Source organism: Anser anser (assembly GCF_964211835.1).
Source record: "Anser anser genome assembly, chromosome: 21".
In the NCBI taxonomy this organism is placed as follows: Eukaryota; Metazoa; Chordata; class Aves; order Anseriformes; family Anatidae; genus Anser; species Anser anser.
In genome coordinates this window covers 6,233,958-6,248,340 of record NC_139742.1, presented here as the reverse complement: position 1 = coordinate 6,248,340, position 14,383 = coordinate 6,233,958, and the positions used below count along the sequence as shown (strand labels likewise).

The following is a 14,383-nucleotide window of genomic DNA, read 5'->3' as shown; positions in this document are numbered from 1 at the left end:
AGGCCAAGTTCTCTGGAAAAGCTGGCAACTTGCTTTTGAAAAACTAAAATAACATTCTTGTCTTCTAGTCTGATCTTTCTATCCAAAAACTTGCACTTAAATAGAGTTAGTCCTCACTTTTAAGTTAGTAATCCCCCCAGCTACATATACAGCCAGAGACTAAATCTTGAGCTTCTCTCAAGCTGCTCATCTTGAAGATCGCTTTGGTTCCTTCATTACAGCAGGACTTGAGATTTAGTTAAGATGGCCACAAGCATCTTGGATCTCAACCACTGTGCCCTGCTAAAAACTATAGGCAGAAGAAAGGCAGATACTCACTGGGCTTCCTGTGGGACCCAGAATGCCAAGCGGCCCAATAATTCCTTCTTTTCCCTAGGTAAGAAAAGATATCCATGAATCACCACGTGGGAACCGATGGTCAGTTTTACCACGGCAGACTCAATGATGACACCAAGTCCCTTTGCAGCTTTTCAGCAGCAAGACCATGGTGTTTGTGTAGCTGAACTAAAACCCTTTCAAAACACAGGTCTGAAGACACAATCCCTCACAGTGTGGTTGTCACAGCCCATGTCAAACCTCACAAATTCCAGAAACGGAGGGATCTCAGTGTAGCTGGAGCGATCTGTGCAGCGGTCAGAAAAGCATGACGGTCTCTAAAGGCAGGAGTGCCCCACGCACACGTGGGTCAGTACACGTGCTCTTGGTGGCACCTTGGCCGCAGCTTGGCTGATGGGCACTTGGTGAACTAGCACCCTGTGGCCTCACAGAAATAGAGGCCAGAGGATGGAAGAAAATGCTCCCAAACCAAACAAACTGCAAAACCACTCACCATGAGGCCAGGCGGCCCACGTGGTCCCTGAATGCCTTTGAAACCAAGGTCTCCTGGGGGCCCCTGCAAGCAAACATGAGATGCCAGGTCCCATTAACAAACGTTCCCCACACGTGTGCCCCTGCTTACAGCTCTGCTGCAAGGGCAGCGGTGCTGCCCCTGGTCTATGGGAATGGGACGGTCCAGTTTTAAAACATTCCCACTCCTCTTTTGCAAGCCTTTTACTTTCTACAGAAAACAAACTGGTTCCCCTTCACCAGTAAAATTATACGCCAATAAAGTGAGTCTAAATTGATGATTGATGCTGGAGAAATGAATGACAGCAAGATGTTCAGGTGGGGGTCTACAGGACGCATTTTCCATCTACAACGTACCCATTTTAACAGGAATAAATTTCATCAAAGCATATGTAAATGCACGGTCAATGATTCTTTCAGACATTATGGTGCATACATGAAAGAAAGTTGGAATCACAATTTAATTTCAATAGTTTCTGCAGAACTACAAATAAATAATTTTTCAGCACTTATTGCATTGTCTGGCCACAATAAAGAGAGACTAGAAAGCCAAGTGGTCACAAGGTAGCCTCTTACCTTTGGCCCAAAGATGCCCGCAATCCCTGGAAATCCTGCCTCACCAAAGTCTCCCTGGAAACAGCAGCCAAGACAAACACAAGAACAAAGAGCAACAGTAAGTTCACATTGAACTGGTCACTTGAAGATACGCCAAGAGCGCAGCAGCTTCAGAGAACGAGAAATCCATTAGTATTCTTCAGTCAAAGCAGGACTGATGAGAAAGAAGTATGAGAGCAATCTGAAGGAGGCATTACACAAACATCAGGCTAGAAGCAACTCCAGAACATCTCACAGACTAAGCCTTTTTGCCCCCAAGGCAAGAGGCATACCTACAATATTTCTAGCAGATGCTTGGCTAGCTTGGAGAGCTTGGCCCACAGTCAGCAGGAGCAGGATGAAGTGCATCTACTCTGAGATTGATCCTGGAAGTCCATGCTCCAAGCCCTTTAAAATAAGCACTTCTTTTATTTCTGATACCAACTGGACTGACCTACTGAAGGGTAGTGTCAAACTATGCTGTCAAAAAAGTGTGTGTTCCTACAACATAACCTCCCATTCAAAACCAGGAAAGCCATACATATTGCCCAGTTCTTTTCCTATTAATCCCTGCAGGGATTTTTGCTCACTTTCTTAAGAAAAACAATAATAAAATATTTGGAAGACCATCAAGCTTGGATTAGCACATAGCATGCACTCTGAGAATAAAAAAACCTTACTGGGTAGCACGTTCATATAGAAACACCCTCATTTCACCATAATGTTTAAGATATATGCCCTTTGACATTTCTGGGCTTCTCAGATGTTAAAATGCATAGTGATTCAATGTTTAAAAAAATGGGACAGAAACATGCACCAGATGATTCATCTACAGTCTCAGGAACACAAGAGATGGAAAAGGCTTGTTTGGCCTCTCAGCTGGACGGTGTGACCCATGCTGGATTGTACTTTACAGGATGTTTTACAATGTCTTGTTCAGCCCGGTTGTAAATGACTCAAGCGATGGGGTTTCCACCACCTCTATTACAAGGCTATTCCAGCGTCAGTCTAGAGACCTTACTGTTAGGAAGTTTTTTCCTGCCACGACAGTGAGAAACTGCTTGGCAGGAAAGGTCTTGGTTGGACTCGGTGGAGTGTAAGAAACTTTCCAAGCATACAAAGTGATTTCACTGCCCGTTTACGGATCCTGGAAAGGAAACTCGCTACTAACAGAGGACTAAGGCCTTTCCTGTTTTACGAGAACCAACCAAGCCCTCTTTCTAGCGGAATTTAGGGCAAAAGTAAATGAGAAGTCAGAAGGGTTTTAGAGAAATCTAAATGCCATGGAGCCTTCTCAGCTAAGGGGACCTGATCAGTGTTTATGCAGCAAGGTATGCGCCAATTCTGGGCAAAGCAGCCTGCCACATGCAGGCACGAGAGGCAAAACAATACTGTTGTTGTCGGCTACCACCTTCCAGCCTGAATTCTGCCATCACAGGGTTGGATATAAAACATGCAAATACAGCAGCTACCTTTAATTGAGGTATTGAGGATAAACATCTTGTCCCTTGCTTTGTGTAAGTCCTAATCTCTCTGGTTTTATATCTATCGTGTGCTGGAGATGCTTAAGCTGCCTAGGCAGGGAGAGGTTGCACAACGTCTGCGCATGTCAGGTGCCTGGAAATGCCACTGATGCCAAGACGCTGAGGGTTTATTAAAGAGACTTGAAAAGGCCCCTGCTTAGGGGTTTCTATAAGATTTCTAATAAGTGAATCTAAAGCGTTTAAGTAGGTATAGTCTTATCTACTCTGTAAGGGTGACTTCTGGCCTAAAAAGCTCCCAATCTAAATAGTTCAATATAGCCGCGGGCTGAGAAAGTTCGACACCTCAGTGCTGAGCTGGGCAATCCCACCGGTACAGTAAAAAAGCACAAAGGATTAGGAGCCTGCCCTGCAGAGAGGTGTGGGAAATTAACTTCTGCTTATACTGATGGCTCTTGGTGCTCCTCCCACAGCGTGCTCTGAATCCGCAGCACCGCTGCCTTCCAGCCTGCACGGGTGATGCCTGCTCCTGCATCTCCTGCACGTCCCTGGTGGAGCTGCAGCTCCCTTCACCTTTGGGATGGTTGGATTGCAGGAGCGGCTGAGGGAACTGGGGCTGTTTGGTCTGGAGAGGAGGAGGCTCAGGGGAGATGGGCACAGCCACGTTGTCTCGGGGAACGCAGGCACGGATTAGATGTCTCTGCACACAAGTGAGCAGTGAGGAGCAGAGAAGCGTGTGCGCTGGAGGGAGCTGCACTGACGCTCTGGCACTGACATGCAAGGTTTATGGGTTTCCTTCTCCATGACTCTCCCAGGGTGCACTCTGCTGTCCTGGCCTGAGGGTCTGCACCTCGTCCTGCAGCGTGGGGTCAGCGCTGCTCAGCTCAGCGGTCACTCACCGGCTGGCCTTTGGGGCCTGGATTGCCAGGGCTCCCTGGAAGGCCCATTCCTCCTGGTGATCCTCGCTTCCCTGTTTGGCCAGTCTGTCCAGGCAATCCTCTTTCACCCTAAAAATAACAGAATTCAAACAATTCCAAAGGACAGGAGCTAAATATAACAACATTCAGCCGAAATAGCCATAGATGGAAAGCTGGAAAAAAGTTGCTCATCAGGATAAGGAATGTGGTTTCATCACGAGATGCCTCAGGTCTGCTAGGGCTGCAGGATGCGAGGCCAGCGATGGGCATGGCTGGGGCCCCTCCTGAGCCCCATGCAGGGCAGGAGCTGTAGCAGAGGGGTGCTGCCTGCCTGGGGGCTGAGCACAGCAGGGGGGCGAAGCATCTTCCATTTGCACTTGCGTATGTTGCCTGTCCTGCCCAGCAGTTTCTCATAATCTCGTCCCCCTAGCAGCCTAGCAATTGATGATTAAGCCATCGGAAATGCTGAAGTCATGCCAAGGCTTCAGCTGGAGGACTTCAGCACCAACACTGCAGCTCAAGGACAGGAGTGGGGTGTCTGAGACCCAGCACCGCTCTTTGCTCCCCAGCTCTTCCCCTTGCCAGGCGCCAGCAGCAGCACAAACCCCAGCTACTGGGACGGAGCATCCATGATGGTGAGTGCCCAGGGTGGTCGAGCAGGTGGCCAAGGGGCAACCAATTTCCCTGCAGCCAGGGTGTGAGTGTGGCACAACTACACAAGGGTCTGTCAGCCACTTCTGGTAAGAGCCTGTTATTCTGCCCAAGGCAGCTGGAGGGCAGCAAGTGACAGTTTAAGAGTGATGTGTTAGAGCAGGCATAATTTAAATCAGACCTGATAGCCCCAAGCCCAGCTGGAATCTTCCTACTTAGAGTCTTTCTACACATGGCTCAGTTGCTGTTGGTCCAGTTTAGGTCCTGTGGCCTGTCTGGACCAGGGCAAGGACCAGTAAGAAACGCAGCTGTCACTAAGCAGCTTTTCCCTGTTTCCACCCAAAGCGATGCCCAAGCCCATGCTGGTTCCAGCAACTCCAATCAGGTAAATATATGCTAAAAGCAAGTGGCACAGTTTCCCTTCACCAGCTCAGGCCTCATGGGGCCGCAGGGGGAGGATATCCATGTTTCAATGGAGTTGTCCGTCTTGGACATCGCACAGGCAGGCTGTAGCAGTTGCCTTGCAGCTTCTCCAAGGTCACATTTTTTAGCTGGGTTTCTAATGAATGGAAGCTAAAGTGTTCGCAGTGTGGGTAGAGGTATTTGTAAACGCCTGTGCTCACAGAACTTTGACAAAGGAGGAAAAGTTGCTGGGACATTCAGCTGCTGTGAACTTGATGAAGATGGATGGACAGACGGATGGATGGATGGGAAGACTGGATGGAGACTGACTGGGCCTCCAGCTAAGTGAAAGGTGGCAGCAGGAGTTCAGACTTTATTAGATCCTGGAGAACCCAAGCTCTAGAGACGTGAGACTCACAGACTGCATAGCTCATAGAAGCATTTTAGTCACAAACTCACCTTGAATCCTGGTGGTCCCTGTGCCCCGGGCAGTCCTGGTATGCCAGGGTTCCCTCTTTTGCCTGACATCCCTGTTAAACCTTCTTCCCCATCATCTCCCTGCTCTCCCTAGAAATGAAACCAAGGAGAGGTTATGAAACAAGGCACTCTGTCTCCACCTCTACACATCTTCTGGGGGCACAGGGTTACGATTCTGCCTTCAGCCAGCAAGCACACATCTGGGCATGGGTGGACTTGCAAATCTGCGCATGCAAGAAGCTATTGGTCAGGCCAGAAGCACAGGGTTGTTTACAGACTTGGCCACGCCTGTATGTGAGATAGGAAGAGCAACATAGGATCCCACTCTGGGTACATGTAAATGGGGATATCTGTGGCTGGACTACATCCATTTCTCCTGTGTTAGCTTTTATTTTTCCAGCTCCTAAGTTGCACTTGCTATCAATACTATGAGGTTACAATGCAAACTCACCAGCACCCCAGGCACGCCATCCTTCCCAGGCACTCCGTCCACTCCAGGGGCACCCTCTTGACCCTGCCTTCCCACCACTCCTCGAGGACCTGGTAGCCCAAGGGTGCCCTAAAATCACAAAGGGGTTAGCGATGGAACTCCTGAACAGCATCTGCTGGGGCAGAAAATCATTTTTTTACCTACCGGTGAGCCTCTGCTCCCTGCACTGCCCCTTGCTCCTTGCTTTCCTTTTTGACCCTGCAAGGAAAATAAGAAAGACATCTAAAATTGCAGCAGCTCCAGCACAACTCCACTTGGGAGCCTGACTTCAGGGTGTGCTTTTGGATAATGGCTGGAAAGAGTTTTATAAAAAGGAGATTTATAAAGTCAGTTGCTCCAACACTGGGGAATGAACTGCTATTTGGTTTTATTACAAGTGATTCTTCTTATGTCTTGAGAGTTCTAGGGCAGGAATGAATAGCTAGAAGGCAAGGACCTACATTTTTCCTAATACAGAGCAGATGAGGACAAATAAAGCAGGATGAACTCAAGGGAGGACTCAATACACTGGCAAACATTAGAACAAGATGCTTAAAACCTGCGCCCTCTTGTCTGTTCATTGACAGCACAGCACAGAACCAAGGCAAGTCTTCTGCAGGGTGTTCAGTAAGGGCATTTCTCCCCTAGGTAGCTCCCTGTATTTTGGGAAGTTAATGGAAAAGAAAATGGTATCTTGTGTCTAAAATTTGCAATGCTGCTTTGTGAATAAAGACGTAAAAGAAATACTCCAGAGGTTTATTAGCTGTAAAAAGGATTAATTTCGGCAGAATGAATGGAAAACTCAGCCTCACCATCTTCACTAGGGCTCTTTTAGTGAGGTCATGCACTAAAGCACTTTTAAATTGAGGCACTGCATTTTCTGTGCATTGTTTCTCCATCTGCAGAGGACCAGGCAGGCCAGCTACATGAAAGAAATATTCCTGGGGGTACTTTCTCTGCTACTCATTAGACTTAAAGGTAGTTCCAGATCATCCACTGAGGGGTAGAGTTTATTCATCTTATCACCTGGTATCCTCCTTGCCAAGAACATCTACTGTAGGTTAGGCTATCTTCTGGCATTACCACAACGGGGTAAAAATAAAAATCCTAATGCCTGCCAAAAGGGAGCAGGAATTTGCTGAGTATTGAGGTCACATTCTTATGTTTTAGCAAATAAAATCCCCGCTCTGTGAGAATAATTAGCAGGCTGTCATTACAGCCAGATGTGGAAGTTGGAGTAGGTACCACACTGAACTTTGAAGGAGCTGTGTGCTGTGTTTCCTTGCTCGGTAAAGGCAAGGAGTTAGAGGGACTCTTCCAAGAAAGATAAGAACTGCATGGATAAATTGACTCCCTAGCTGGAAGGTTTCAAGTCAGAAAAGTTGATGGTTCAGGTGAAGGAGAGAGGCACTCGCCTGGCTCAGATCCCCTCAGGGACAGACAAGCTGGCTGGAGCTGGAGGCAGCACATGGACGGGTGTGGGAAAGAGGCACAACCCATGGCAATGACTAAAGACCTGCCCAAGATTCACCTGTCGTGCTGGAGCTGCTCTGTCTTAAGCTTCTCCATTTTCAAAAAGTCAACTAACTGTTGGGTTTGGACATTAAAATGTGTGTTTACAGCCCTCCCACTAGGTTTTCCACAGTCTTTCAAGGTGCAGACCATAGACAAATCAAACATGTTGGAAAACACGTGACAGTCCTCTTAATTAGACATTTTCTTCAAATTTGGGACACTATGAATCCACCCTGCTGAAACCTACCACATCACCTTTGGATCCCTTTGCTCCTGGCTGGCCTGGTGGTCCAGGATCCCCCTACAAAACATAAGCAAGAAAAATCTGCTTGAAATTCTCTTCTGGCAATATCTTGCACGAATACAAAGAACAGCATTTTTTGTGCCCTAACAACGCTGACCGTATGGAAATAATTCACGGGAACAGCCTGTGCTCAGACAAGCCTCCTGGGGAAAAAAGAAACAAGAAACTGTCTCCAGAGAGCATTTAACAGGGTATCAACTGGAGAAGAAGCGACGTTACCCCCTCACTTGGGTGGTGCTCGTATTTGGGGGAATCATTCACTAAATTCCAGATTGCGCCTGGAAAACTGTACCCACAAGTGAGCAGGAGGGAGCCTGGTTTGAGAAAGGCACCACACAAGCTACGTGCAGAACGAGTGGTTCACACAGCAAACGCATCTTGAGTGTTGGTACCACCTCCCTTTTGCGTGCTGCAGCCCTTTCCTTGGTTTTGCCTGGATGTCACATCTTAGACAGCTACCTATGAAAACGCGAAACTCTTCCTGTTCAATTCCCCACCACACGTCTCCATCCTTTCTTCTGGACATCCAGATTTTTGTGTATTTGTGTTGGGCAGTTTCTGGAGGACCCACCTGCAGAGCTCTCTTCAGCTTGTTTCTGAGCCACATTTCTCATGCCCTTCCCTAAAGACAAGCCAAAGCTCCCGCTTCCATTTGAAACACTGACATCTGCGGGGAAACCACCCCTCAGAATAAATTTACTCCACTGAGGAATGCAGCAGCTCTACCCATTTCCAGACAGAGCACATGACAGAGCACTAAGATTTTAGCCCAAACTGGAATTTGTTGTTCTTCCCAGCAGCCCTACAAAGATTGGGAACCAATTCGACTTTATTTCCCAGTACAAACTCCATTTAATGTGCTACTGAGCTCATGGCTGCAATAGTATGCAGATATAGTATGTATGCTCACATACACAAATTAGATGCTGCCGTATATAGATACAGGAATAAAGAATCCTTTCCTTAAATTTGGATTTAATTTAGCCTTTCATAATGCACTGGCCTGGAAGGAAACACTAGCCAGGCAGAATAAGATGGTCCTGCCCCACACTGGACCAGCTCTTCCCAGAAGCACGATTTCCAAGTGGACCCTTCCAGTGTCACCCATCTTGCGCTGCCCATCTCCTAAGCTTTCTAGTCCTTCTTGGGTTCTTCACAAAAGGCAGTCCTAGGGGCACGCTTTTGCAAGTGCCCCCTGTTCTGTCACCTATTTATTGGTCCCAACATGTGACTCCAAATGCCCATTTCACAGGCCTGGCTCATGGAAACGCACACCTTACAGCTCACCATACATCCCTGCTGCAGCCCTTCCTACCTTCCTCTGTCTCTTTTTCATATGCATGTGACATTGGGTAGCTTACAGTAAAGCAGCATCTCTTACAGGTAAGCCTTGCTGTCCAGGTTTTCCTCTTTCTCCATCAAGCCCTTCTTGACCCTTAAATAAAAAACAAGAGAAGGAACATTTGTTTGTTCTTGGGAATTTCTGTGGCAATGGGGAACAAACACAGATGTAACATGCAGCATAGGGCAGGATACAATGAACGTATCTGCATTCTGCTAATGCACCAATGTTGAAGCTGTAGTCTACATGCCACCACGGATATGCATTGGAAAGAAGTAGCTAAGAGGAACTGCCAGTCACTAAGCAGGAGGGAAGGCTTTCTAATGTGCCCCTAAATACACACAGCAGTCATTTAAGTTAACAGTTAGAGATTGCTGTCCTACAAAATACAGCAGCAACACTGCTACTCTGGTGAATTTAAACTCTTCTGCACATTCCTGCAATGGGTTGCTCTGATCAGCTGCTTTTGGAGGTGAGACAGCAGAGCCTTTCAGACCAACAGCAATTAGCTGGAGATGCCCCACAAAGTGTGAATCTTTCGTAACTCTGGTCTTGCTTTTGAGAGTAATCCTGTTAAGATTTTGGAAGCTTCCACACACCCAAGTTAACAGAAGTCTTCCCATGAAACAGTTACAGCCATTGGCACATGAGCCTTCAACTTTGTCTGACTTTGACAATGACCTACCTCGTACACATCTTCCCCAGGGCATTTCCTTGATAACCACAAATAATCCTAATGAGAAATTCCTGCTCCTTCTTCCAGTCTAGTGTGCTCCAGGATGTGCACGGCATTGTTAGATGCTGAGCTGCAGGAGCTACGTTTGACTTCAGCAAAATTTTTATCGCTTTAGGAAAAGACATCTGAATTTCTCTTCCTTGTTTGAAACACAGCCATGTGCAGCAGTTGACAAGGGACAACAGCGGGTTATGAATTGTGACTACTGGGCAAAGGGTAGACCTTCGGGGGGCTGATACAGATTGGGGGAACTTCCCCAGGACTATAATTTCTGAATCACTTACTGGGAATAAGACAATCGTTTACTGGAAATAAGACTCACAGGATAACCAGGGTCTCCAGGTTCCCCTCGATCTCCTCTGTCACCAACGGGGCCCTACAACAACACAACAAAAGGTTTAAGTTAGACGTTAGCAATCCCATTATCCACAGAATCTCGATGGCTTTATGCACGTTCTACAAGTAAGGAAGCAACCCAACTAGTCCCCTGGCAAAAAGCAGGCCAGGACTGATTAGAGATGGGATTTAACATCTTACTCTGTCTCCGGGTGGTCCCTGCGGGCCTTCCACCTTCCCGTCATCACCTTGTTCTCCCTGTGAATAAAAATAGTCGTATTAATATAGATTACAGCAGATATAGCAGATGTTTCTGTACGGACCTGATCCAGTCTTCTCATGGGCATGTAAGTCAAAGTCTGTGTTGATTTTACTGATTGTTCATCCAAAGAATGTCTAAATTTGTTTTGTTTTGTTTGTTTGTTTCACATCCTGTGGTACCCTGACTGTTCACATCACTTCCCTGATTTCTTTGGTGGTTGTTTCTGCCTGGTCTTACCATCCTCGCTAAGGAACCAGGTGCAAAGAGTTATATTCAACAATTCCTAAAACTAAGCAAGAAGCATGTAATTAGGACAATATGAGAAACAGTATTCTGCCTCTGAATTTTATTGCCAACAGTCAAACCAAACTCTTTAATCAAGCACTTCCCCACCCTCACTGAGAGCAGCCTGGGCTGTCAAGGGAGCAGGGGTGGTCTGGGCGGGCTCCCTGGTTGTGTGCCACCACCGTGGGCTTCTCTGACACTGAACCAGGTGAGAGGGTCGGTCCCTTATGCTCGCTGTGTGAGCAGCTCCGCTCATCGGTGGGATGCTCTCCAGCAGGAGCTCAGAGCTCACGGTTTGGCTGGCAGATAACATCACCCGGATTATTTATAACTGAGGTCTCTCTAAAACATCCACAGAGAGATCCCTCAAGACTCTCAAAACAGAAACTGTTTTTTTTTTTTTTTAAATTCAGTTGTGTAAGTCACTTGAGGTCATGGTGTCCTATTTTCTCTGGAGTCTTGCTCAGACATGGCTGTTTCTTTGCTCCCCATAGAAGATGGCTAAATTTAAGCTCCTTTGGTTTTTGGCTACTTCATATCAGCCAGTCTCTGGCACTCAGGCTCCTTAGCGTGGATGCATCTCACAGCTCCTTTGATGTTGCAGCTACTGGAGCGAGGAGGTCTGGGGGATTCTGGCACTGTGGAGCTGCTGTGTTTGGACTGTTTGGTATGCGTCAGCATCCAAAATGAACATCCAAATGCCTTGAACAACCAAATCCACATGGCTATGCAGCCACGCGTCTTCCACAGACTTCTGCAATCCCCAGTGGCTGCATCAGCCTTTGCTGGTGTGCTTTGACTTTTTCTCTGTGACTCTCATCTTCTGCTTGAGTTGGAGCTGCTGGTAGTAAGGGTGCCTGTGCAATTTCTCAGTGGGAATTTCTCTGGGAGAAGGTTTTTGGGGTGTGTTGCTAATATAAGATGTCTGCTACAGACATAACTGGAGCAGCAAATAAGCAGCGGTGAAAAAGCTCTTAGACAATGGAGCCGATGGCTTGGCTTCCAGAGGGACTGGGCACATGGCTTGGAATCGGGGCTGTGCCGCTTCTCATGGTGCTGAGCACCAGGACCGACACTTGCAGCTTGGTAGAACGAGACCAGAGATTTGGAAAATCTCCTGCAGTTAACCTCAGCAGGTAGCAAAGAGCTCGGTGCATCTCTCTTCATTACGTGCTTCATGACAGAGGCATTTTCTTTCTCTGCTGCTCATTTCTCTCTCATTTGTTGGATGGGTGCTGCCAGGATTTCAGATATAATCCCAGGTTATGGTTATACATAGCCATAAGAGATCAGGTGTTGGGTGATAAAGTGTTTACATGTCTGTTTTTTGGAGGGAGGTATCTTGGTAAAAAAAATAATTAAAAAATATATATATATATATATATACACGGGGAGAACTGCCAGTATGGCTTGAGAATGCAGTACTGAGCAATAGGGATGGAGAGATTTGGGTGGCAGAACAGAGGGAAAGAAAAGCAAAGCCTAACACGCTCGGCCAACAAAGTTTCCAGTGCTAATGAACTCACCGACTGAAGTCGGCAGCAGAATACCTGGCAGCTCATTTAATTTCTAGCCACTATCAAAGGAGTGTAGGATAGAAGAGAAACAAAGCCACCATTTCTCAAGTCTCAGAAAAAAATAAATAAATCCCAGTATACGTGTTACCGCGCAGAAGTCTTGGCACCAACTGCTTCTGCTCAAACAGGATGTGAACACCTTGCCATTTGGGAGCTGAGATGGGTGTGATGAACACAAAGAAAGCTTACAGCTCTGGGGAGCTCTGAAGAGCATCAGGACTCACAGACTTTCTCTCTGAAGTTTTGTGTCCCCAGGAGTCTTATCGCCACTTTGTCCTTTGTCTTCTGAGAAAATCCTGCAGGATTGGTCAGCTCTAGGACTGCGAGACTGAGCTCCTCCAGGACTTCCTGATGCCTCAGCTGCTCGAGAGGGAGATGAAAGCTCTGTGCTAATTCTTTGGAAAGTTGCAGTGAAAAGAAGTTAGAGTAAAGGGCAGCAAAGTAAACATGTTGGGATACAAATGGAAAATGCATGGAGAAGAAGGGAAGGCTTGTTGTTGTTGGCTCCTGTCCCAAAGTGAGATACACCAGTTTGTAATTTTTAAAAGGATCCCATCTGGACTGCTTTAAGCAGCTGCCAAGTGCAGGCGTCTGCTCTGAGCAAGGCCTCTTTGAGGAGCTGTAAACGTATTAAACGCAGCAGAGTAGCTGGCTGGGATGGCACAGCGGAGCTGGATTCACAGTAATGCCTCTCACCACTCCACCTTCTGCTCTGCAGGAGGGAAGGCCTTCCCCACCATTATGTATCCTCTTTCTTCAGCAAACCTACATCTACCACATAGCTTAAAGCTCACAGAACAGCCACGGTCCCACTTTCGTTTCTGCTTCCGTTACCAGCTTCAGGCTTCCATTTTAGCATGCGCACGCGTGCGCGAGGTTACAGATGTCTGGAGGGGAGGAATCTGTCCTCAGACTGAGATCCAGGCAACTCTTAGGAGATAAGAAGGAAGGATGGCTAGGAAGACTTAGATGCAGGTTTTGTGGAGCACCTGGATGCTGCAGGAAACGATGCTGGAGATCGAGCACACGATGCTGGGCTCTCCCTGCAATGTGCCAGCAGACCTGCTGTCTGTCAGGGACGGTGCGAGCAGGACCTGGCTTTCAGCAGTCATTAACAGACCTGACTGTTCTCAGCAGATGCATGAGATGCTTTGGAGTTTTTGCCAGGCTTCAGCTTGGACACTTGCAATTAGAGTTCATTTTATCATCCGTGGTTAAGCTATTGCATGGCGTTGTTGTGCTCTGACAACACAAGATCCGTGCTATCTCTGAGGAGCTGCAGGCTGCAAAGTTTCCTTGCAGCTGGGTGAGCAGAGAGGCGCAGGCAGCTCTGTCACAGCAGTGCTGGTGAAGGGGAGAGAGCTTACTGAGCACTTCAGATTAATGATTTGGGGTGATGGGGGCTTTCAAGACGGCAAATTTAAATGTGGAGAGATTAAAAAAATCAGCAGTAACAATTTCAGCTGAGATACCTATCCGCACATCTGTTGCTCCTCCTGTTCTAAAGCCAGTGGCAATTTTGCTCTTGGTAGTCGCAGCTCCCAGTGTTTTGCCAGGATGCACAAGTTTCAGCATGGAACTGTGAGAAAACTCCGGCCAGGCTTTCAGCTGACAGCTTGCTTGGTTGTGAGCTCTTGCACTATTATCCTGGGCTGGTCGTGCTTGGCTAACACTTGGTGCTCTCCGCACGGCCGCCCAGCAGCGCACACCTGGGGCACGCTGCTGGAGGCTGCAGGAGCAAGTGACAGAGTGGGGGCAGAGGATGGGGCAGCACTGGAGAGTGTAGAGGGTGGAAATGCAGCAAGGCAGCGGTGGAGGTGCTGAGCAGTGGGAGCACCACCAGCTGCTGCTGTGCCACGGGTGTGACAGTGGCAAGAAAGGACGGAAAGAGCAGCAGGAACTGCAGCGTTTCTGAGACATGGGAGGTTTGCTGGTGGAGCACAACAGCTTGCCCTGCCCCATCGCCTCCTGGCCACCAGCGTGAGGAGCCTGCAGGCAGAGCGAGGAGAGCAGCACGAACAGGGTGTCCTGACACTGAAAGGATGCACTCAAAGCCCCAGCACGGACGTGGCCTCGGGATCTCTGCCCTGAGTCCCACGAACTCCTTTTACAAGCAACGAAGCTCCTGCTTGCAGGCGCACATCTGCAGCCACACACAAAAACGAGCAAAAGGAGTTTGCACATCCTTC

At 47.8% G+C, this 14,383-nt stretch overlaps 1 protein-coding gene across 6 annotated transcripts in view; it reads right to left on the bottom strand.

The window, feature by feature from the left end:
* Positions 1 to 14,383, bottom strand: part of COL27A1 (collagen type XXVII alpha 1 chain) — a 197,103-nt gene that overhangs the window by 5,104 nt on the left and 177,616 nt on the right. For all 6 annotated transcript variants that reach the window (XM_083807795.1, XM_083807798.1, XM_083807794.1 and 3 more), the window contains 11 exons: positions 10,272 to 10,328; positions 10,057 to 10,110; positions 9,038 to 9,091; positions 7,600 to 7,653; positions 6,003 to 6,056; positions 5,820 to 5,927; positions 5,351 to 5,458; positions 3,821 to 3,928; positions 1,423 to 1,476; positions 830 to 892; positions 319 to 372 (listed from right to left, as the gene is read on the bottom strand). In XM_083807795.1, coding sequence (XP_083663921.1) covers positions 319 to 372; positions 830 to 892; positions 1,423 to 1,476; positions 3,821 to 3,928; positions 5,351 to 5,458; positions 5,820 to 5,927; positions 6,003 to 6,056; positions 7,600 to 7,653; positions 9,038 to 9,091; positions 10,057 to 10,110; positions 10,272 to 10,328 — 768 coding nt within the window. The remainder of the gene's footprint in view (positions 1 to 318; positions 373 to 829; positions 893 to 1,422; positions 1,477 to 3,820; positions 3,929 to 5,350; positions 5,459 to 5,819; positions 5,928 to 6,002; positions 6,057 to 7,599; positions 7,654 to 9,037; positions 9,092 to 10,056; positions 10,111 to 10,271; positions 10,329 to 14,383) is intronic.